We start from the raw sequence: 23,320 nt of genomic DNA on the forward strand, positions 1-23,320 counted from the left end.
TTTTTTTTTGAAAACCTATTTTGAGGGTTCGTTTTGATCCCTAACCAAAAGTAATCAATATAGGTGTCGTTGGTTTTGTTTTGACGCGTAGATTTCATATTTGATGTTTTTAGTAGAGTTCGGGATTGTTTGTGAAAAGTAAGGTTACGGGTTCAAGTGTAGCGGACCGGTTTCGGCTTTCGAGGTAGGTTATGGCTTAACTCTTCAGACTGGGCTGGGTAGTAAATGATGGTACAAAATGCATGTTAAGAGTAGGAACTAATCATGAAAAATGGCTATCTACGTGTTGTGCCCGTGTGGGGGCCTATATGTGATGTAATTGTCGAAATTGAAATATTATGTGATATGTTTAACCGTGTGGGGTCCTATGTGACATTGATAGGCTTGAATACATGTGAGTAATTGTATTGTATTGTTTAATGTGGTACCATGGGTGTATTGTGATTATATTCATACTTTACTGGCATATAAGACGTGTGGAAATTCATGGATGAAATAAAAATAACGAGTGAATATTGGCTCATGTGGTTGTGAAAATATATCATTGTGGTTGGTTGTGGAAATATATCATATGGTTGGTTGTGGAAATACTTATTGTGATTAGGTGTGAGCATTACATCATCATATCATACTCATTCATGAAAAATTAGTACCACTGTGGCAACATCTGAGAAACATTGGCAACACCTTTTTTAAAATATTGTAACACCTTATAAAACCCTTTCCGAGGGATGTGCCGGAAAGGAGATATGAGATATGTGGATTGTATAGGGGTTGACGAACCCCCATGGGTCCTACGTCGGGAAGTTTTAGCTCCGTAGGTGTATACGGGGATTGTGCGACGATCCCGGAGGTTGTGTGACAACCTCGTGCATCATCATTATCATATACATTTCACTTACTTTATTGTGTTTATGTTGTGTTGTATTGCCTTATTGACTTGTCATTTATGTGTTTGTCTTACTTTCCTTTACTTGTATTTGATGATCTTGTATCTACATGTCCTTTCTTGTTATATTATATGTGACATAATGTATACTTGTGTTTCGTATCTTGGTGTGTTTTTGTAATATATGTGAGATATACTAAAATTGTTAGTGCAAGCGGTGTGGGCTACCGTTGTGGGACATTATCTGATTGCAGGTGATGTGCCCTTAGTGTATGTTTTGTATACTTTATTTACCACTTTACTTGGTCGGCCTATGATACCTACTGAGTACAAGTGGACCGTACTCATGCCTACTGCGCCCTTTCGGTGCAGGTCCTAACTCGAGTGCGTCTCAACTTACTTGATTCAGGCGATTGTTGGAGTTTCCAAGGTAGTGGTTGGACATTCATGCGTCCGCAGTTCACCTTTATCTTTCTATACTAGTTATGTCTTTATTGGTATTCGGAGACAGTTATTATTCCTCTGTGGTTATTTTTCCGATGTATTTGACTCTTGGATTGTATTAGTAGTTCTTACACTATTGACACCTGATTTTGGGCATGATTGGTGTTTTGAATAAGTTCTTTCCGCATTGTTATGATTATTTATATGGTTCGGCTTCATTTTAGAAGCCTTAGATTGGGTATTTCTGTCCTTTTTCTCTATTCGTATCAGTTTGGGTGATAGACTTGCTTGTCAAGGTACGCCGCGACAAGTGTCATCATGGCCCTCATTTTTGGGTCGTGACAAGACTTGAAGTCAACATCTTATTATCATGGTGCATTGAAACTTTTAACCCAATGTCTTACCCTCTCAATGAGATGAGACTTAAATTCATCATCATATCTTTTAACAATATTATTCTTCATAAACAAATTTGAAGCATAAGTGGTTTCAAACCAATTGTTTTTCCTCAAATACAACAACAATTATATCACTAGTAGCAAAAAATAAATAACATAAGGAATTATTAACCTTGAAATTACCTTTAGATTTATGATTTCACATTGTTTGGCAGAGTCTCGTGCTGATAACGTGTTCTGAAATATTAAAAAAAAAGATGAAAAATAGAGAGAGAAGAGAGGAGATTTCTTTATTTCTTTTGAGAGGTTCTTGAGGAGTGAATTACGATGAAGGAAAACCCTCTATTTATAGGGAAAAACTAACTTTGACGTTTCTAACTTTTTCATAAATAGATATTGACTATATATGGTAAAGTAGGCATTCGCTGTAAATGGTAAAGTTGACATTCATTATATATGATAATATATTTTCACAAAAAAAAAAAGGTAATATATTTATAACAATATCAAATATATTTACAATAGTGTTATTGTGTTTTCTTTCTTTTTTCAGATTTTTTTTAAAAGGAAATTAAGTGGATAATTAGTTGAAAGGTACTTCTAATAAGGAATAACTTCTTTTTCAATTATACATCTTCTTAAAAAGATTTATAAGTTTTATTATGTTTTCTTTTTTACTTTTTTCGGATTTTTTTTTTAAAAAGGAAATTAACGTGGGGAATATCTGAAGATTACTTCTAATAAAGACCAACTTCTTTCCAGTTATACATTTTAATTAAACAAACAGAAAAGAATTAGAAAATCTTGATCATATAAGTTTTCATATATCCATGAGTGTTATTTTTGTATATTTATTATAGTCTTTATAATAATTTAAGAAAATAGGTGAAAAGACAATTTTGCCTATTGCAAAAACTTTTAATGAAGGGCAAAAAATTCAAATCACTTTTTTTAGGGTCTTCACACTTTTTATATATTACTAGTTTAGTCACACGTGTTTGATTATTTAAGATTAAATTATTTTATCTATTGAAGAGATTTTTAATGAATGATAAAAGTTTAAATCACTTTTCAAAAATTCTTCACACTTTAATATAATAATGTAAATATAAACATATAGTTTATTGTAAGTACACATATATTTTACCACCAGAAGTTCAAGTGGTTGATGGATCATTATTTTTGTGTTTGTTATGCAGTACCACTTTCCCTTGTTGGCAGAGATTAAGAGAGACACATCAATTTGAACCACATTTACTATTTTTCTTTTTTTTTCTATATTTAAAATCAAATTTAATTAATTTAGAATTCTTAAGCTAATGAAAAAAATATTAGTTGTCATTAATTCTGATGAGTTCTAATAAAGAAAGTTTTACCATAAATATATTTAATTAATTTTTAACTCTTAAGTATTGGAAAAAAATAGTGAAAAGACAATTTTGTCTAAAATAAAGAGTTTTAATGAAAAGCAAAAAGTTAAATAATATTTCTAAGGTTATTCACACTTTTAATATATTATAGATATAGATTATAGATTATATATTATAGAATATAAATATAGATTATAGATGGTAGATTATAGATTATATATTAATGAAATAACCTTCCAATATGTTTAGGATTGATTTTTTATATCGTAATTAAAAAAGGATTTTTATTGTGATTGGTCTTTATTTTTATTCCATATATTATTTATTAATATTAAAATAATATGAGTTCCAAATAAACTAAACTTTTACTTATAGGAATTTTAGTTTTTTTTCCTTTTCTTTTCTAGACATTAAAGTTCCGTTTTTAATTTGGTTCAATTTTGTATTAAACTTTACTAATTTGAATTTTAGACTTCTTTTTCCTTTTTAATTTCGGATGTTAAAGTTGGGTTCTAAATTTGGTTCTATTTTGTCTTCTTCTTTTTTAAATTTCAATTCAAGTAATGAAATAGCCTTCCTATATTTTTAGGATCAGCTTGTATTTATCATATAATTTTATTTTATAGTAGTTTTTGGAATCCATAAATTTTAAATATATTCTCTACTATCATATATTTTAGGACTTCATAATTTATAAAATAATAGTTTAATCGCACGTGCCTCGCACGTGTACGTTTGGTCATTTAAAATTAATTGATCTTATCTATTGCAGAGATTTTTAATGAATGTAAAAATTTAAATCATTTTTCAAAGATTCTTCACACTTTAATACAATAATGTAAACATAAACATATATGTTAGTACTGTAAGCACGTATATATTTTACCACCCACTTTAATATAATAATGTAAACATATACATATATTTTAGTGTAAGCATGTATATATTTTACCACCAGAAGTTTTAAGTAGTTGATGGATCATCACTTTTGCGTGTGTCATCCAATACCTCTTTCCCTTGCTGCCAGAGGTTAAGAGAGATGCATCAATTTGAACTATTTTTATGGTACAATTATTTTTTTCTATATTATAAAAAACTTTTCTTATTTTTAAAGTCAAGGTGCAGTTAATTTTTTTTCTATACTTAAAATATTTTCTCGATTTTAAAGTCAAATCTTTACAAAATCATTGATTACATTCTTATTACGTACTTAAAACTTTTAAAATTTTGGTATATCTTAAATTTTTCGTATTATAGTTATGTGATTAGACTAATTGCGTGATCAATTATTCAATGCATTTTATTCCAACCAAATATGGGATAAGATGATTTTAAAATTAATTTTGAAATTGTTATCTTTTATTCATTGTACCAAAGAGCCCTACACTCTTACACAATGATGCATCATCGTAAAACATGACATATCTTGAAACACATTAAAAACATGTATAAGAAAATTGACAATTATTTTCCGTACCAGAGTCAACCAAAAACTTAGTTCAAGTATCATGATGATTGATAAGATATTAGTAGTCAAGTGTTACAATATTCAAAGAAAAATATTTATGAATATAGAAGTGAAAGTCCATCAATAAGTAGATCAATATACAAATAATCTGTCTCATATATTAAACCAAAAAATAATAGATACACACTAATACAACCTAAAGCAATAATCCTCAAGAATTACGAGCAATGCACAATATGTATGATTGCAACTAACAACTAATAGACCAAAATATTAACACTAAGAAAAAGAATAAGGCACTATGTAACAAAGAAAGAAAGGAAAAAAAAAGAGATAAATCTTTGATATTGGATTGATCAAGAACATGTACTTTCAATATAAGTTATTTCTTTAGAATTGATCAAGAGCATATATATAGTCGATGCAACCAAAAGGGAGGGATTGCGGATTTATGAATAATAAACAAAAATCACGGTGAAATTAAATAAATAATGTGATTCTTTACATGTATTTTACAGGTCTTAATTTTTTTTCATATATTTTAGGACTCAACATTTAATTTTTTCTATATATTTATTTTATTAAAATCCTTCCCATATATTTTAGAAGTTCTTATTTTAATAAAATAATAGGTGTATCAAAAATTTCTATTTGATTAATTCTTATTCTACATGAATGCATATAATAAATTTAAATCCCATACAAATTAGAGAATCATGTGCATCAAATTGTACTAACATATTATAGTCCAAAATGAATTAGGATAAAACAATGCATATTAGTCGTGATTAGCATCTTTAAAGAATTATACCAATTTGAAGAAACTTTACGATTATATTTGATTCATAGTTCACTTAGATTTCATATTACGTTTATGTTTAGTAGGTAAATTTTAGTTAATTTCAAAAAAAATCTTATATTTAGGAACACTAAAACTTCTCACATATTTTTTATAGTCAATATTTAATATTATAATAATTTTAAAGAGATAATGAATGACTATTTTGTCTATTGTGAAGACTTTTAACGAAGACAAAAAGTTTAAATCAAACTCAGTTGATTTAAGATTCTTAAACTAATGAAAAATATATTCCTTGTCATTAATTCTGATAAATTCTAATAAGGAAAGGTTTTATCATAAATATATTTAATTAATTTTCAACTCTTAAATATTAGGAAAAAATAGTGAAAAGACAAATTTTGTCTAAAGCAAAGACTTTTAATGAAGGACAAAAAGTTCAAACGATATTTCTAAGACCCTTCACACTTTTAATATATTATAGAGATATATAGATATATAGATTATAGATAGATATTTTCTTGTTACCATATATTTCAGACACATAAATTCTTAAAATATATTTTCCTCTTACTATATATGTTGGGACTCCTTAATTTTAAATATTTAAATATATTTCAATAATAATCTGAAAAAATAGTAATCTAATAAGGAAAGACTTTACTATAAATATATTTAATTAATTTTTAACTCTTAAACATTAGGAAAAAAATAGTGAAAGACAATTTTGTCTAAAATAAAAACTTTTAATGAAGGACAAAAAGTTCAAACAACATTTCTAAAGCCCTTCACACTTTTAATATATTATAGATTATAGATTATTGATATACATATACATGTGCATATACATATACATATACATATATATATACATATACATATACATATACATATACATATACATATACATATACATATACATATACATATACATTTCCACTCTCATAAAGTAATTACAAAAATTTTAAATAATTATATATCTTCATTGGATGTATTGGGAGCTAATTATGCATCTAGATAGACCCAAAATCAGAAAAATATATTGGAAGATAATTATGTATCTTTAAAAAGAAAAAAATATATCTTCATTGGATGTATTATGTATTTCGATAGACCCATAAATCGAAAAAAAATATCTTTGTTAGAGATATCGGGTGCTAATTATGTATCTCGACAAATTCAAAATTCAAATTTCAGTAATCATGCAAAATATCATGATTTTCTGTAATTAAGCTCCAAATTATCGAAATTTATGTTGTTTACCCTAATTTTGTAGCCTATATCCTCCTAAATATATCACTCAGTTCAACTCCACTTCTACTAAGTGAACTTCCTTGATTGGATAAATAGACATGAAATTCAAGAAAGAAATATATTATTTTTTTAAAAAAAAATGTGATTTTAAGCTTGTCATAATATTTGTATAAAAATAAAAGTATATCATTAAAGACAACACTCCTTAATGTAACGATCCGTCCGATTGTTTTGGGAGTTAGAATCCTTTTCTTGTAAATGTATTTTCCACAAGTTTCATATGTGATTTATGACTTGGGGGAGCAGGTGACACGAATCTGAAGAACCCGAGTGCGTAATGAGGAGAAGAAAACAAAAAATTAGAGGTTTGATAGAAAATAAAATAAAATAACAATTGACCAAAATCAATATTTTGGGTTTTGCTGTATTAAAGTTCCTATAGGTTCGCATTATAATTTAGGACTTAATTGGAGAGTTTAACTGGGTTTTGAGGGTTCGAGAGTAATTCCAGCATTTAAGTTAAAAAAATAGTAATTTAGAAGTTTAAGAGTTAACCACGACCAAATATGTGTTCAGACAACCCCGAATTGGTGATTGAGTGTTCCAACAGGTTCTTAGGGTATTCTCAAAGTGATTTGCATATTTGAATTATATCTCGAAGGGTTAAGATGAGTTTCTAACCTCAAAATGAGAATTGTTGCAATAGACTTTTTCTAATTTTAATGCCAGACATTTGGATATCACAATTACGAAGAGTATACACGAGCATTAATATTTTCTCCAATACGATTTGATATTTTATATCATATTTTGAACCCTACACTTCAGATTGAAGTGATTTTACAAGAAATTTTCAAAATTTCATTTTAGACGTTTAGTGATTAGTTATGATTCCATATAGCAATCGATATTTTCAATTGGAGAATTGTGGGTTTTGTCTAGAACTTATGAGAGTATAATTTAGAAATTGATGGTCGATTGGAAGTTAGTTTTGGATGAAATCGGGGTCATGGGAGATATGGGGCATGAGAAGAAGTAATATAGAGTTAAAAGTTTGAGAACCTTGGGAAAACTATGCTTTTACTTTTTTGAAGACAGTGGTATGAGTCTGTGTACATTTTATTCTTTCTAAACCCCACTATGCGAGAATACACTAGATATGTTGTTGTTGCTGCTTGCAAGTGAGGGAAGTCATTTTCTCCCATTTAATATACAATTAAATTTCTCTACTGTGACATCCTTTGTTTTGATATTTGTTAGTTACTCTAGAGAACTACTATTATAATGGAGAACATATAACATAATACCACATGAAAAATCGGTTCCCCAAAAAATTTGACCGTGGTAGCAAAATGTCATTATAAAGGATAATAATTGTAACAAGTCTCACTATAAAATAAATTTCTTTAACTAAACACCGAAAAAAAAAATTATTTATGAAAAATATACTTTTAGAAATGACTTTAGATAAATTATAAAAAGATTGTACTTCATTACTGCTATATAACATAGTAGAACTGAAAAAAAGTTTAAAATCCAAAGTTATTTGTGTTACAAAATTGGGAAAACTTTAGAAATAGCAACTCTGTAGCCTTAATTATAACTTTTATAGCAATAATTTTATAATTACGAAAAATAGCAAATTATATTTGTATTTAAGTAAAATGTTGCTATATAAATACATATACAAATATATATGTATTACTCATAAATACATATGCACAACTGAAAAATACATATTCTTCTATTAGTATGAAGTGAGTAAAATATTGTTTCTTTTGCTATAAGTTGTAATTTTAAAAAGATATTACTATTTATTATAGTTATAATCTTAAGGATGCTAGTTTCTGTAATTTTTCTTACAAAATTCTACTAGTGCTATGTAAATACCTTTTGGGCCATTATACAAGGCCTAAACATAGTCTGGGCTCGATGCTACACCACGCAGAAGCCTAACTGTAGTGCAAAGTCCACATATAAATATGCGTATGGCAAAAAGGGAAAACAATTCATTCAAACACACAAAAAATATAGGCGGTCAGTTTTGTTATAGCTCAAAATCTCGCATTCCCGCTCACTATTTCAAATCTCCAGGCAAGCATCAATTGTTTCGTTTTTTAATCTAATTTAATTTAATTTCGTTCATTCTGCTTGGAGTTTGAATCTATTGAATTAATTCTTATTTAAAGATTTTGGACTTGATTGTTTTTTAAAAAAAAATCGGAATTGATATGTGTGTATATCTGCGTTGTTGATTAAACCTTAGCTATTTAATCGAATTTGAACTTGTCATTTCGGAATTCGAAGATGTCCGATTGGAATTTGGTTCTCTTTTTTTTGGTTGTTTTAAGCAAACCCTAGTTCCTTTTTTTTTTTTTTAAGATGCAGAAAATTAAGCAGGAAGAGAAGAAATTTGATGCTTGTGTGCGGAATCTGTAGTTTATTGACCTTATGCCTTTGAATCTGAATTTGGGAATTGGAGAGTTGCAGTTGGAATTTGGTGTGAGAATCTCTGTGTTGTTTCAATCCATTGGTGTAATTCAGTTTTTCTATATCTTGATTCTTTTGAAAAAGAAAAAAGAAAGATAGGTTTGGTACTTTTTTCGCTTTAGCGGGAAGAAGGCGCGAATTATTAGAAAAAAGGAGAAGAAATTTGATGTATGCTAGTGAGAATTAAGATATTTGATCTTTTCCATTTATTTAAAGTGTTTAGCTGTGAACTAATTTAGCTGTGAACTAACTTACATGTAAAGTGGTAAATCTTGACAAGTTAGTTTGATAGAGAAGAATATCACATCAAAGATGGAAAAAAATTGAATGGTTAAATTAATTTGGACTCTTGAAATTTGTGAAAAATGATTTAGAATAATATTAACCGCATAATATTGCCAGATCTTCTAGGACATTCTTGAGTAGAAAGATTATCATGGCAATATGACATTTCAACAAAGCCGGTAAGCTGTGCTAAAGTGGGGAAACAAAGACAGGCATGGTTTATCATGAATTAGGGTCTCAGAAAAAGTTTGTGAAGCACTTTAACTTCAATCTACCCAAGATTTGACTTAACCGTTTTCCTTCACCCTTGACAATTGATGGGGAGCTGAACTTGAAGCTTTACTGACCTCCGACTCTTTAATGTATGAGATGTGCAATTTGTAGTGGGCTGATTTGACTTTTGTGCCTGGATTATACAAGATAATACTGGTGAAGGATTCCAGACATCAGATAGGGGGATGAGAATATTTTGAGTTTAGCCTCGTTGATGTTGAGCAGTTGAGGCAGTTACGAAACAAGCTCTTTGTAAGAGCAACATTGAACAGTTTGTATACTAGCTCTAAAAAGGAAACAGGTAGCAAGAATATTTCAATGAGAAAATGTGTGCTATATGCACCCAAAGGGTGTGGCCTATTCGTCAATGAAGTGGATTGAGAACCATGAGGTCTCAGGTTCAAATCCTAGCTGAGGCAAAAACACTAGTTGATTTCTTCCTATTTGTTCAAGCCTTGATGGATAGAGTTACCCGGTACTTGTGTTGGTAAGAAGTAGCCGTTACCGCGTGGAGCTAGTTGAGGTAGGGGAAAGCTGGCTGACACCATAGTTATAGAAAAATTTTGCTATACGGTGCATTATTAAAGGTCCTTTATAATTTGTTAGGACACAAATCGAGAAAAAAACTGATTTTCCAAGGCTTGAATAGTTGAAGAGGTATTTGAATAGAGAGCAATGGAAGGCGAAGGAGAGAGTTCATGGAAGCTGGCTCTACAGGAGCTTCACTAGATCGTTCTGTCTTTGCTATATAAAGATTTAGTTCCATCTTCTTAATTGAGATTAATGGGCTTGAAAGTGTTCTAGATACAGAGATCGAAATTGATCCATGGAATATTGTTCAATAGTCGGCTAGTTTTTTGCATTTTAATGGAGAAAGTATTTGGGTTATGAGAACTTGTACTGGTGAAATAAAAAATGATAGCAAGAATATGATTTGATTGCTAGTTTGGCGCATACGTTCAGTGATTTATCATGCCTTATGTATGTTCTTATTTCATTTGTTGCTCAAGGAACTATTTGTGACTTCTGTTTACCTATTGGTACAGTTGTCTTTGGAAAACCAGATTAGAGGAAGCATTGCTAGACGTGCTGGTGGTGACACTTGCGAGGCTGATTACTCACTGTTTGCCATTTGACTTTTGCTGTTCCTTATATTGTTGGAGTGATCGACATTACAAGTAGATGCTGATTTAACCATTTGTTGCTTCTATAGGAACTGAACTTTTCAAGTCTACTGTTGTTAAAGATTTGATAGTGGCATGTAATATAGAGAAAATATTTGTTGCATGATATGAGTGAAATTTCTGAAGTAAAATAAATGGCAATACTCAGTCATTAAATTTCTTTGGCAGAAGAGCAATCTGTCATGAAATCTTGCCGATCTACGAAGAGAAAGGTAGGTGATGTTCATGAAAAATACAGTGACAAGGAGAATGTTGCATCAAAGAAATCAACACGTAGGATTGATCGACAGAATCTGAAAGGAGCAGGTTAGGCAGCTGACATTAATTTGTAGACATTTGTTTTCATTTTCCATCTCATTTATGTTTATGTTACTTGCATGATCCGGGACCGGGAGTTTGATAGCTGTATATTGAGTGTTCTGATCTAGTTCCTCTTTTGTTTGGCTTGTCTCTCAACTGGGGATGTGACTTTTCTTGTGTACTTCCCAGGGGAATGCAGAAATCTTTTGGCTGGGGAAAATGATGTGATTTTGCCCTTACAAGCTGCTAAAGTATCTTGTCAAAAGCTGCCCAAAAGGACGATGTGTTCTCCTGTAACAAAAGGAGATGCTGCGGAAGGGAGTCAACAGCTTGATTCTTATAAGAAGATTAAGCTACAGCTTTATCCAATTAAAAAAATTACCAGAAAGAGATTAGAGAAGGTATAACAATGAAATGATGCATTAAATGAATAATAGAACTCTGCGTAAAATGCACTAGGAAGAACTTTTTGATTGTTTTGGTACTTCTGGCAGGATAGCTGCTATCCGTTCCAGGAACTCCTTTTAAGTGCTCAGAAGAAGATATCATCGGTGATTAAGCACCTTAATACGAAGTGGAGTTCTTCGTGTTTGGGGTTAGGGCAGCTCCTTCTATTCCCCTTTGACACTAATACAGAGAACATAGCATCACAGAAACGATGGAGCTCTAAAGATACCAACGTTTCTGCAGGAGAAGTGTATGCAGCAATAGGAAGTCCTGCCATTTTCCGATTAAGGTTTTAGACTGGTCTGGTTTCTTTTGTTTAGCATATAGATCTTCAGCGCAAATGTTTCAATTTGTCCCAAATTTTCTAGGTATGACTGGTTTTCAGATCTTAAGCTCAAGGCTTTTGAGGTACCGGAAATCTCCCCGCCCTCTGGTATGCATTCACAATCAAGGGGTATAAAGAGAATCTTTGCTGCTGCAATGGACACAGCAAATGACAAAGTGGAGGAAGCTAAGTTGAAAAATGAACCAATATGCAAAAATGAGCATGAGAGTGTAATTGAGAATCAGAATATGGCTTTGAACATACCGGTTGATCACGTGGTAAGTTATTATGCCTGTCTGATTCCTTCTCTTAATTTCTTGTTCTGTAAATCTTTTCAGTCATCCAATTTGAATCCATTTAGGATTTTTGCTGATTTCAGTTTCTTCAGTTAGGAACTTATGGTGAAAAGTTGAACAGAATGAAAAATAATGCTGCCCCTTATATCCTGTGATCATGGTGATCTCTGGCCCAAAGCATTAGATGTACCTCATTGCAGATATTTCTTCTTATGCTAAATAGACTGATGTGCAGTGGTTTGGGGAGAAATAACTTGCAAGACAGTTAAACACCGTCTTGTTTAGTGTTTTCTCCATGTATGTATGTATCCGTAGGGCTTAAGTCATCGATAGACCCTTAAACTTGTTTCGAGATTTCACTTGGACACCTAAACTCATCCTTGTACCTATTAAACACCTCAATCCCTCCGAATTGATACCGATTTCACACTTTTTGACAATCAGCCAAAAGTATGAAGTGTGTGTTGCGCACTCGCGATGACACGCCACAACAATGTTAAATGATGACATGTCATTTTGGTACAAAAATTTGTTTAAAAAACACATTCCAATATAAGTGAAAGAAAAAGTTTTTTTTTTTTAAAATAAAAAAGAGAAGATGAAAAAAAAGGTCACCCCTACACACTCCATCCAAACCCTTTTCCTGCTACCTGCCGGAACTGTCCGCCCGATCACCACCTCTTTTCTTTTTTTTTTTTTTAACCACAAAGCAACAAAATGGCAAATTTGATTAAAAAATAGAAAACAAAATGCTATTTCGTAAACCAACATGCTATTTTGTCTCTCTCAACCCATTTTGAGTTATCTTCACCATCTCATTTGTCATTGTAGAGGAAGAAGAATGAAGTTTCGCTGAAAAGACTAATTTCGATTAATATTGCTGGAAAAAATGGAGTTACGCCCGGAGTTTCTTTTGAGTCCTATATTTGATTTTTTTTTTCCAGTTAAAAATCGATATTGTTTAAACGATCACTTTTAGTTAATTAATTTATATTGATATGAGTATATGTTGGGATTGAACCTACCGGAAAATGAAATTTCACTGAAAAATATAGTATTAATTTTTTCAATATTATATCACGTGAACAGCAATGGCAGTAATTGGTGGTCCAGTGATGACGGAAAGGCGGCCAAAAGATATGAAAGAAAAAATGTGAATTCGTAAATCTTTTTCTTTCATAAAGAATGAAAAGAAATTTAAAAAATAAAAGAAGAAAAACAAAAGAGAAGTATAGGAAAAAGAAGTAGATCGGAAAGAAGATTAGTGTTAAATGGAGCAGATGGCGGTGGGGGGTTGCTTTTCCTTTTTTTCTTAAATTAATAATTGTTGTTTCATGAATACAAAGTTGCCAAGTGTTGCCGGAAGGAAAAAAGTACAGTTTTTTCCAAAAAAAAAAAAGTACTCCCTCCGTTTAAAAAAGAATAACCTACTTTGATTTGGTACAAAGTTTAAGAAAATAAAGAAGACTTTTAAATCTTGTGGCCTTAAAATAAAGTTGTGTTAAATGTACCAAAATACCTCTTAATCTTGTGGTCCTAAACATGTCATATGAAAAGTTGAAATTAAAGTATTGCCAAAAAAGAAAAGGGGTCATTCTTTTTGAAACAGATTAAAAAGTAAAGTAGGTCATTCTTTTTGAAACGGAGGGAGTATCTTTTTAGCTTTACTTACGCACCTAACAAAGGTGAAACGCACCTTTGCCATATCAGCATTTTGTATTTAATAAGTACTAGTTTTGAATAGATTAGGTGTTTAATAGGTACCGATCCTAGTTGAGGTGCTAAGTGAATTATGCAAACAACTTTAAGGGGCCCTTGATGACTTAAGCCTATCTGTAGGCATACTCTATTGGAATACAGATGTTTGATAGGTACATCATTTGTTTGGCATGTTACGTTATCTTTAGTTTTCCGATTTCCAGGAAATATGTGCACAGGATGCCTGTTCAAAAAAATTAGTTGACTTATTGCAGGGTATTTGGCCAAGTCTCGGTACAGAGATTAGATAGAGAAATATTAATTTAATATATTTATTTTCTTAGAAATTAATACTTAGCTTATTATTTAGAAGTTGAAAATAGAGATAAGAGACAGATAATTTAAGTACTGAATGTAAAATGATAGAAATTGTTATTATACTAGTTCACACTCCAGTCCCTTGGGTTACAAGGTTTTCGTTTAAGCTCTCTTTAAATGGTCTCGTCTCAGTGTAAACTTCAGCGGTTTTACGCGATCACCACTGAATATTTTAGGCTAGTTTATCTCTCACTGGCAAATGATATTCCTCTTACAGATTTCTTTTCTCATAAAATCTCCCGCAACTCTTTTCTACTTTGTTTTCTCTTTTTCTTCAGCTACACTTACACAACTTTTTTACACAAAAGAGTATTGCTTGAGAAGAAACAAGACGGGATGTTTTTGAATCAAAGAGATAAATTTTTACTTCTGCTCTGGCTTTTGAATTTATAGTCTTTGGTTTGTGTACCCGTTGAACCTCTTTCTTTGAGACTTGATGGGTGTTGAATGCAGTTGAGTGTTCCCAAGTTGCTAATGGCACCATTCTTGACCAGTGGTAGGAGCTTCCTTTTGAATAACCCAAGGATTTTTAATTGCTTCGGCTGGATTACCTTAATGCCTATGTTTGAGTCAAGACTCTTACTTGATCACCTTGTTGAATTCTTGGTTGTCTTCAATTTAAGTCTTGGGCTTCTGATCTTATTTCTTTCGAACTCTTGGGCCTCTCTTCCTTTGATCTGTCCTTCTGGGCGTAACGTCTTCTATCTTGATATAGGGGGTGGGCTGAACTCGTTCATCTTGTCTTGGGCTGCTCTTTTGATCTCCTCTGATTTCGTTTGAGTTCTTTCTTCATTGTGTCAGTTCATATTTTCTACACTTCTTTAGCTGATTTTACTTCCTTCTGGTTCTCGTTGACTGACCCATTACGACATCATTATTAAGAACTTGTCATACTTGTCGCAGAGCAGATTATAGTTGCTCAATTCATTTAACCTTTTCATTGCCATTATTATAACTTAAATCTAGCATTAACTTCTTAACTTTTTAGTTTAGTTTAAATCCATACTTTAAAATTTTTGAGAGACACACTAAAAGATATACCTTCTCCTCTACCCCTGCATTGATGCTTATCAAGGTGGATCTTTTCTTTTTTTGTTTGGTAAGTAGGCATATCAAAGTGGATTGTGATACCTGTTTCCTGGAGATACCTAATCCACCCAATTGGAGAGTTCATTCCTGAAAATACTCTAGTGTTTTGGATCTTCTGAATCTGAAATTGGTATGCTTGTCCTGCAAGCTGTCTGCAATCTGTGTAAATCATGAACTGATAACAGAACCATCCTAGGACACAACATGTTTACTTAACCTGTAGGCTGTGGTAGGTCAAGCAAACTGCTGTAGTGATAGTATGGGGAAGACTCGGTGCTCGAAATTGAAATGGTCTCATTATAGGATAAAATATGGATAAATTAATTGTTAAAATTACCTTCCAAACTTTTTGCCACAAGCTGGAGGGTATGCTTCCATTATATCACATATGAGGGGCTCAGATCAGTTTGTTAACCACTGCTTTGCCCTCTGTGATTATATTTGATGTGTTCTAGGGCTCGTATAACTATTGTTTTTGTCCATAGAGGTCACTCCTCTCAAAGGACGAAAATGTACCTTTTTATTAGTGTAAATGGCTATAGGCGTCTTAAATTCACTCCTTGATGCTCCTTTCTAGGTTGATGAAATGAGAAAGGAAAATGTGCCTTCAAAGATGGTAAGTCCGTGGAATGATATTTTGACCACCCTAAGCATTGGAGGATTGTTTTCTGAGGCATCTATGCCAGGAATGATCAGCAAGTCAGAAAATAAATTGCATTTACAGCCAATCCAGTTAGTTCCTGATATTAGTATTGGAGGTCTGCTGTCTGAAGTGTCTTTGCAGGGTAAGATGTCTACTGAAATGAAACAAGAGAACAGAGTTGGACTGCAGCCACCTCCATTTAGTTCTTATTTTACCACAGGAAGCTTCCCGTCCGAAGTGTCCTCTGAGGGAAAGATTAGTGATTCCAATTTTGCTTCAAAAGGAACAGCTGGGTTGAAGGAAACATCAGAGTATGGCCACCACATTGAGTCAAAATTCTTGTGGGATTCTAATCTCACTGACTTGAGCATTGGAGGATTGCTGTCTGAGGTTTCCCAGCTGGAGAAATTAAAAAATCATGACCAAAGAAGTGAGGACAAACCAAACTCACAACCTGACTCGCTTGATGCTTTTGTTGCTGCCCGCATGAATTCACACCCTGAAATTTCAAAGTCATCATCTCATGAATTGCACTCGTCTATCTTGGATGCTGAAGAGACATGCCATGCATTTCCAGTGTGTAAAGCTTCATCAGGAAATGAAAATGCAACTTTGTGCAGAACAGCTGGTCCTGGCAATTGTCGCGAGTATACAAGTTCAAAATCTTTCAAAATTCCATCATCCTCTAATGCTGCTGAGGTTTGTTTTCTCTGTAATCTTTTCTAGTTTTCAGTTTCAGAAAGCTTATTTTGGCCGTCATTAGCTTTTGGCTTTTTGTAATATTGCTTCAGTTTAATGATAAACTCTCAAGTGCATAGCTTCCTGACTTGTTTCCTGCTTCACTATTACATGACTTTGTGTAGTATTCTCATGGAAGGATTTGATTGTTTCTTACATTCTGGTATTGTTACAGTGCACAGCTCAAAGTATGATTGTGCAAGATCAATCATCTCAGCAACCAAAGACAACCCTCTTTTCTCGTTTGGACAGCAGCCTTGGGCTAAAGGGCATTAAATGGGTACTTTCTGCCTTTTCAGTTTCTTATGTCATGAAATTTTGCTTCTTGTCACACAACTTAGCCTACTTCTTTCCTATGCTTGCAGGAAGACTCTTTGGGACCATTTGATCTTGGACTCCCCCTTTCACAAGCTGTCAACGGCGGAGACAGTGTTAGCCTCAGCGAGTTCATTAAATAACATACTGTTGTCTTGAATTGGAAATTTTCCTCAGCTCGAGGATCAAATTCTTGATCAGTCAAAAGTAAAAAATGATGCTCTGAACTGTCCATAAAAAGTTAGAAAAATATCTTGTGATTATAGATACTTTCTATATTATGTAATTTAGCCTTGATTTAGGCTTTTGATTTTGTAGTACTTTCATATGGAACTTACTGTGTGAAACAAGAGTATTGAACATTAGAGCACTAGAATTTCAGTTGGGTGCCTCTTGAGTTTTCTTTGTTACACCAATTGCATCTATACGAAGCTATTGACAATATAAATTGTGTATTGCTTATTCAAATGAATTCAACTTCTTTCATCTATGGCCTGATGTTTGAAGTACTTCAGACGTACATAATAAAGATATCTGTAACAAATTTTTAACTGAGCTTATGAACTACAAATCAAAAATTGATGTTCATCTGTTTTAATTTATATTATGCTTTTCTTTTTAATTTATTTTTAAAAGTGTCATATTTTCTTATGTAGATACAATCTTAACAAAAAAAAAAAGAGGATACAACCTTACTTTATTCCGCTTAATATACGTTTAATGAGAAGTATTAAAACCACACAAATGTAAAATTTGTTTTAGATCATAAGCTACAAAAGTTTCTTTTTTCTTGTACTTCATGCCTAAATCGAGATGGAAGGTGTAACTATTAAGTGGCACTTTCCTCAATGCAAATTAAATTGAATGCCATTTTTTTTTTAAAATTTTTGTTTCGTGTCAAATCAAGTCCCTATTAATGATCTAACCTACTCAGCGGTCGAGGGTTTGATCCTGGGTATGAACAAACACTCTGTTCGAAGCTCTCCCCCCAAATAGGGCCCGACGCGGGACGAATTCAGATATAATCGGACTCATAAAAAGCAGGTACCGAACACCGGGTGGTTTAAAAAAAAAAGTCCCTATTAATGATGGGTTGTAACTTATAATCTTGGCACCAGTGTATGTTGGTGAATTTACCTCTTTTTACTTATTAGTTTTTCAAACATTATTTAGCTCCATTTGTAGACTCATAAACATGTACTAAAATAAATAAATAATATTAGTCATTTCTTGCAATCCATCGATTTGGAATGTGAACATGAAACAAAGCCCCCGAATTAGGGATGACAATGAAGCAGTGCGGAGTGGTACGGGGCAAACCCACATAAACTCGCAAAGATTTCAAACCGCCCCGACCCAAGTAGTTTGTTGTTCATATATATATCAACCGTTTATAACTTCGTTTATACAAGTACTCTTTATTCTCTGTTCCCACTTCATATTTTTTGAGAAAATCAAAGAGAAAGAAGTTACTTGGTATAAGAATTAATCGACAAGCTAACAAGATTATAAAAATTGAGATACATCTAATGTGATGCACACTATAATATCTCAGGAAAAAAAAAAAAAGATGTACTCTTTGGGTGAACTTGGTTCTAATCAACATTTAGCTCAAGATCATAAAAATAAACAAGCAAGGTTAGCTTTGTGCAGATAGATCTTTGCCGGGGCAGGATGACCCAAGGGCAGGCTGCTTTAGGCCTTCAAAAGTTTGAGGCCTTAAAAATTTTAATAATAAATTTTATGATTTCAAATTTACTTGAAATAATAATGAAGGTCATGAAATACGTCTAAAATATCATCTGAAAAAATAAAGAAAGAAAAAATCGTCTAATTTTTACCAAAAGTATTTTAGAGATTTGAATTAAACATTCAAACTTCATATTAATAAATAAGCTTTAACAATAACATCTATATTAACGTATTGCAAATAAATATCTAACATCCTATTCTCTAAAATTAATCCATCCTTACTTATATTAATAATCATATTAATATGTGAAGCTAAAGGTTATGTGTCTTTTAAAAATATTACACCAAAAAAACAACAAATATGTAAGAATGAAAAAAGATTAACTGTTATTAAAGTATCATTTTTGTAAGTATGTGTATATATTTAAGACCTCTAATTAAAACTTGGCTTTAGGTCACTAATTTTGCTGAGACGCCTCCGACCGGCGAAGAAGAGATTAAGAAAAACATTACAAAGTTTCATCTGCTTTTCATTCTTATTCTGGTGGGGCAGCTTTTAGCAACTCATACAACTATAGACTAAGCTTCTTCGCTTGTTCGAGCCTCTTCGATGTTTTTAACGACAATTCTGTTCTTGTACTGTGGTTGCAGTGTGTGCTGTGTTGTAACTCTGAGGATTGCATCACACAGTAAGGGACCAGGCCTCTCAAAGTCAATCACAGGAAAAATACAGTGAAGTAACCAGGAAGTAAGAGACAGTGCAGGAAAAGTAAAACACAAGATTTTAACGTGAAAACCCCTTTGCTCAAGGAAGAAAAAACCACGGCTTGCCCTCATAAGCACCTCAAAATCCATTATAATCAAAATCTTGATTACAGCCTTCAATGAACCTAACTCTAGGTTCCTTTCGCTTGTAATAACTCTACTACAAACTCATCCTGACAACTCTGCTAAAGACCCTCTACACTAATTAACTCTAATCAATATCAAACTTAAGCAACTCTACCTAAGCACTCTCAACTCAAGGAGAAAAGTTCATTACTCTTATAACACGAGTAATTCGTTTACAAATCAGAACTCACTCAAGAACAATTTTTGCTTAAGCACACACATACAACTAAGAACTTGAGCAGTGTTGAAATGAATTTTTTGCTGCCTCTCTTCACTCTTTGTATTTGCCAAAAACCATTTGATGAGGAAGCATTTTTTCCCTTTATAGCTGAGTGATGATTAAGGATGAAATATCATTGGACCAGGTGTCCTATTCAATACGAGTAACATCTGCAAGTTTGTTACACAAGAGGATCAAACTTGCAGACATGCGTGCCACCTGTACTGCACGATGCACATCCAGGGACTTGGTCCCTTGAAGTTAGCTGCCCATCATCAAAACTACATATAACAAATTTCCCCTTTTTGATCATACCCAATCACCCATACAACTTTGAGCATCAATACACATCCATCATATCTAATCAGAGTGATTACCACTCTGAAGATGAATGTTTCCCCTATCATTATGTTTCCACACACATGCAACATAGGGACCTGGTCCCTTCTTGTCATTTACAGTAAAAACTTTGAGAAAATTTGATTCCCCATGTTACTGGTAAAAACTTTGAGAAAATTTGATTCCCCATGTCACTGTGCCTTACTATACTTCCCCCTATCAGCATGCACCAAATGAGCTCACACACTTGGTACCTGGTAACCTGGTCCTTATATATGAAGTCAGTATTCCCCCTTTTGACATCATTAAAAAGGATTAACAGTAAACCAAGATTAAAGATAAGTACAAGTTAATTAACACATTGCCACTGGGGAAACACTAACATAAAGAACACCTTTAAAATAAAAGAGACAAATGAGGTACACAAGTTGAATTCATTCATTTTCAAAACAAAGGTCAGTACCAGTAAAAATCATATCAAAATGATGCATAAAATAAACTATCTTCAAGAGCCAACCCAATAGAGAAACTATGAGACTGACATAGGATTGATAAGAGGATAGGGATAACAGGGCTTAGGTAGAGGGAGGTTTGGGGGAAAGAGACTTAAGCAACATCTCCATTCTTGCATTTTCAGCATTGTGGACATCCAATAACTATTTGGTAAGGACTTTCAATTAATCTAAGTTAAAAAAATGTTAATAGTTGATTTGTGAGGTAGGTATATTACTACATATAACTCGAGCTTCTCCGCTTGTTTGAGCTTCTCTAGTGTTTTTAATGATGATTCTTCTCTTGTTTTGTAGTAGCAGAATGTGCTGCCTATGATCTAAAAAGAAGAAATATAAGAAAGTAATAATAATACCTCAATCTAAAATCAAATACTACTATTAGTAACAAACTATAAATTACAATCATCCTATCTTTTACACAATGAGACACAGGCCAACCTCTGCTTGAATTTATCTGAGTAAAAAAAGTGTTAATAATTGATTTGTGAGGAAGAGATGATTATGAAAATGAATCTTTGGAGAACTATTTAGTATTGAATATTTAAGAGTCTTTAACTCGTTTACCTAATAATTATGTACAAATGTTTTATCAACGAATTGTTGGAGTTTGGGATTCATGTTTTTGAAACTTTTCGCATGGCAAAAGCTATAGGTCGTGATTCTTTCCTAACTACGAAAAACAACCATAACATTTAAACTAGTAATGCTTATATTTTCTGATAGATTTATACTAGAGAGAACTAAATATTAAAGAGTTATCTGGGCTTATAAAGAGCTCGGCTTGATGTGCCCCAGCCTACCGTGGACAATATGTATCAATGCTATATCTAATGCTTTAGTAGGACACTGCTAGTTTTGGAAAGAACAAGAAAATCCCTCTCTTGCAATCTAAAATCAGTCCCTTGCAATCTACCCTCCAAATAGTGGTTAAATTTAGACAATCCCAATGTTGTGTTGAGGTAATGTAACGCCCCAAAATCTCATCTCGACACTTCACATGGTGCTCAAGGCTAAGCTAACCCTTTGAGCCTGTTACTGAATCTGGAGCTTACTTCTAAATAAACTAGTTAAGCAATAATACTGTTATTATAGTAAGTCGGAACTAAAGTAACTGAAAACAATATCTGAATGACAAAATATAGCAAAGTTTGGTCAAAGTAACTGATAGTTCGACAAGCCTCTACTGCTAAAGAACTAGAGAGTCATTGGGACAGACCCAATACTATGAAAACTGGAAAGCTGCATAAGTAGGTCCTCAAACCATGAGGACTCACTAAATGTAAGGATGTAGATGAGATGCTCGGAAATCACTGTTGCTGCTGAGACTAAGCACCTGAATCTACATTATGAGACAATGTAGCACATAGACGTATATGTGGATCAGCACTTTAAGGATGTACTGAGTATATGGGGGTGCATATAATATGTAAATAATACCATCACAGTTTATAAAAAATCATGCATTCTAAGAATAACTGACTCACATAGCTTGAGTAATCCAAAATTCTAAAGATCATCAATTATGAAAAGTAAATCATATGGTATAAATCTTGTGAGTCATTACACTTAGTTTTCTAAAAGATTTTTGATTCATCTTTTCTTTTAGGACTTAGAAATTGGGACTCAAGGACTTGGGAACTTTGGGCTTAGGAGTTTCTTCTAACCGACATAAACCATGTGAGCTGACATAGAGTCCATCGTCTTTCCCATGTTGGGGAGAGCTGTTCTACCCTTTCCATTCGAAATAAAACCTTAACTTAAGTGATAACTATCTTATCCCACTATGGGAAAGTCAGAAACCTATGGTGGCACGTAGTTCTGAGGCATGAGACCTTGGAATCATACCCAACTCGGTGCTAAATACTACTCCCATATTTATTGCTCAGAACTTTTTAGGGAAAATCCACCTTAAAACAACACAAGGGTCTATAATGAAAACCAATTATGCTTCTCTTTACTTTAAATCATGAACTATATAAGCAATGTGGGTTCCCTATTTTAGATTAGGATTAAAAGATTAAATCTTGCTTAAAAATCATCTTTCTTGATTACCCAGAATGAAGCTTATGGCTTACAACCCATACTTGAAAATCATACCAAATCATAATAAACCTCATGCTCACAATAATAGAATTGAAATATTTTAAAAATCTCAAAAATTAATCTTTGGATTTAAAGTATATATATATATACTTAAATAATCACGATTTTATAACGAAGCTTAATTCTTGATAACTCTCTTGGAAACACTTTAAAATAGCAATTCACAATAGGGATATGCAATTCATGGTATAAATCCTCAGTTCAAAGCATAAATAGGTTGAGTAAACATGCACTTCAAAGCTTAAATCACTTACAAGTTCATAAACTTAAAACAAGATACTTTGGGTATAAACCCCAACTTGCAAATCATCAAAATCTTTCATAAAATTTAAGTTTTTGGGCACAAAAATGAAAGATTTGTTCTTGTTCAAATCTCACATACCTTGGATGAAGAACTAGATGAATAAACATGATTTTGAGATTCTGTTTGTACTCTTGAAGGAGGGTTCTTGAAATTATTGAGTTGGGAATCTTGAATCT

The 23,320-nt window shown here is 32.4% G+C and overlaps 1 protein-coding gene across 4 annotated transcripts; it reads left to right on the top strand.

Moving 5' to 3' along the window:
* The first annotated feature begins 8,589 nt into the window (after nt 1-8,589).
* Nucleotides 8,590-17,491, top strand: LOC107851019 (TSL-kinase interacting protein 1). 4 transcript variants are annotated; one of them, XM_016695910.2, is made up of 9 exons: nt 10,778-10,793; nt 10,884-10,931; nt 11,023-11,160; nt 11,344-11,555; nt 11,649-11,890; nt 11,970-12,204; nt 15,965-16,729; nt 16,944-17,048; nt 17,134-17,491. In XM_016695910.2, the coding sequence occupies exons 3-9, from the start codon at nt 11,037-11,039 to the stop codon at nt 17,224-17,226; spliced, it is 1,776 nt and encodes a 591-aa protein (XP_016551396.2). In that variant the 5' UTR covers nt 10,778-10,793; nt 10,884-10,931; nt 11,023-11,036; the 3' UTR covers nt 17,227-17,491. The 4 variants fall into 4 exon arrangements, with proteins under 4 accessions (XP_016551393.2, XP_016551395.2, XP_016551397.2 ...); XM_016695907.2 differs by lacking the exons at nt 10,778-10,793; nt 10,884-10,931 and adding an exon at nt 8,590-8,716; XM_016695909.2 differs by lacking the exon at nt 10,884-10,931 and having other exon boundaries at nt 10,720-10,848.
* The last annotated feature ends 5,829 nt before the right edge of the window (nt 17,492-23,320 follow it).

The sequence above is a fragment of the Capsicum annuum genome, chromosome 12, assembly GCF_002878395.1.
Source record: "Capsicum annuum cultivar UCD-10X-F1 chromosome 12, UCD10Xv1.1, whole genome shotgun sequence".
Classification (NCBI taxonomy): domain Eukaryota; kingdom Viridiplantae; phylum Streptophyta; class Magnoliopsida; order Solanales; family Solanaceae; genus Capsicum; species Capsicum annuum.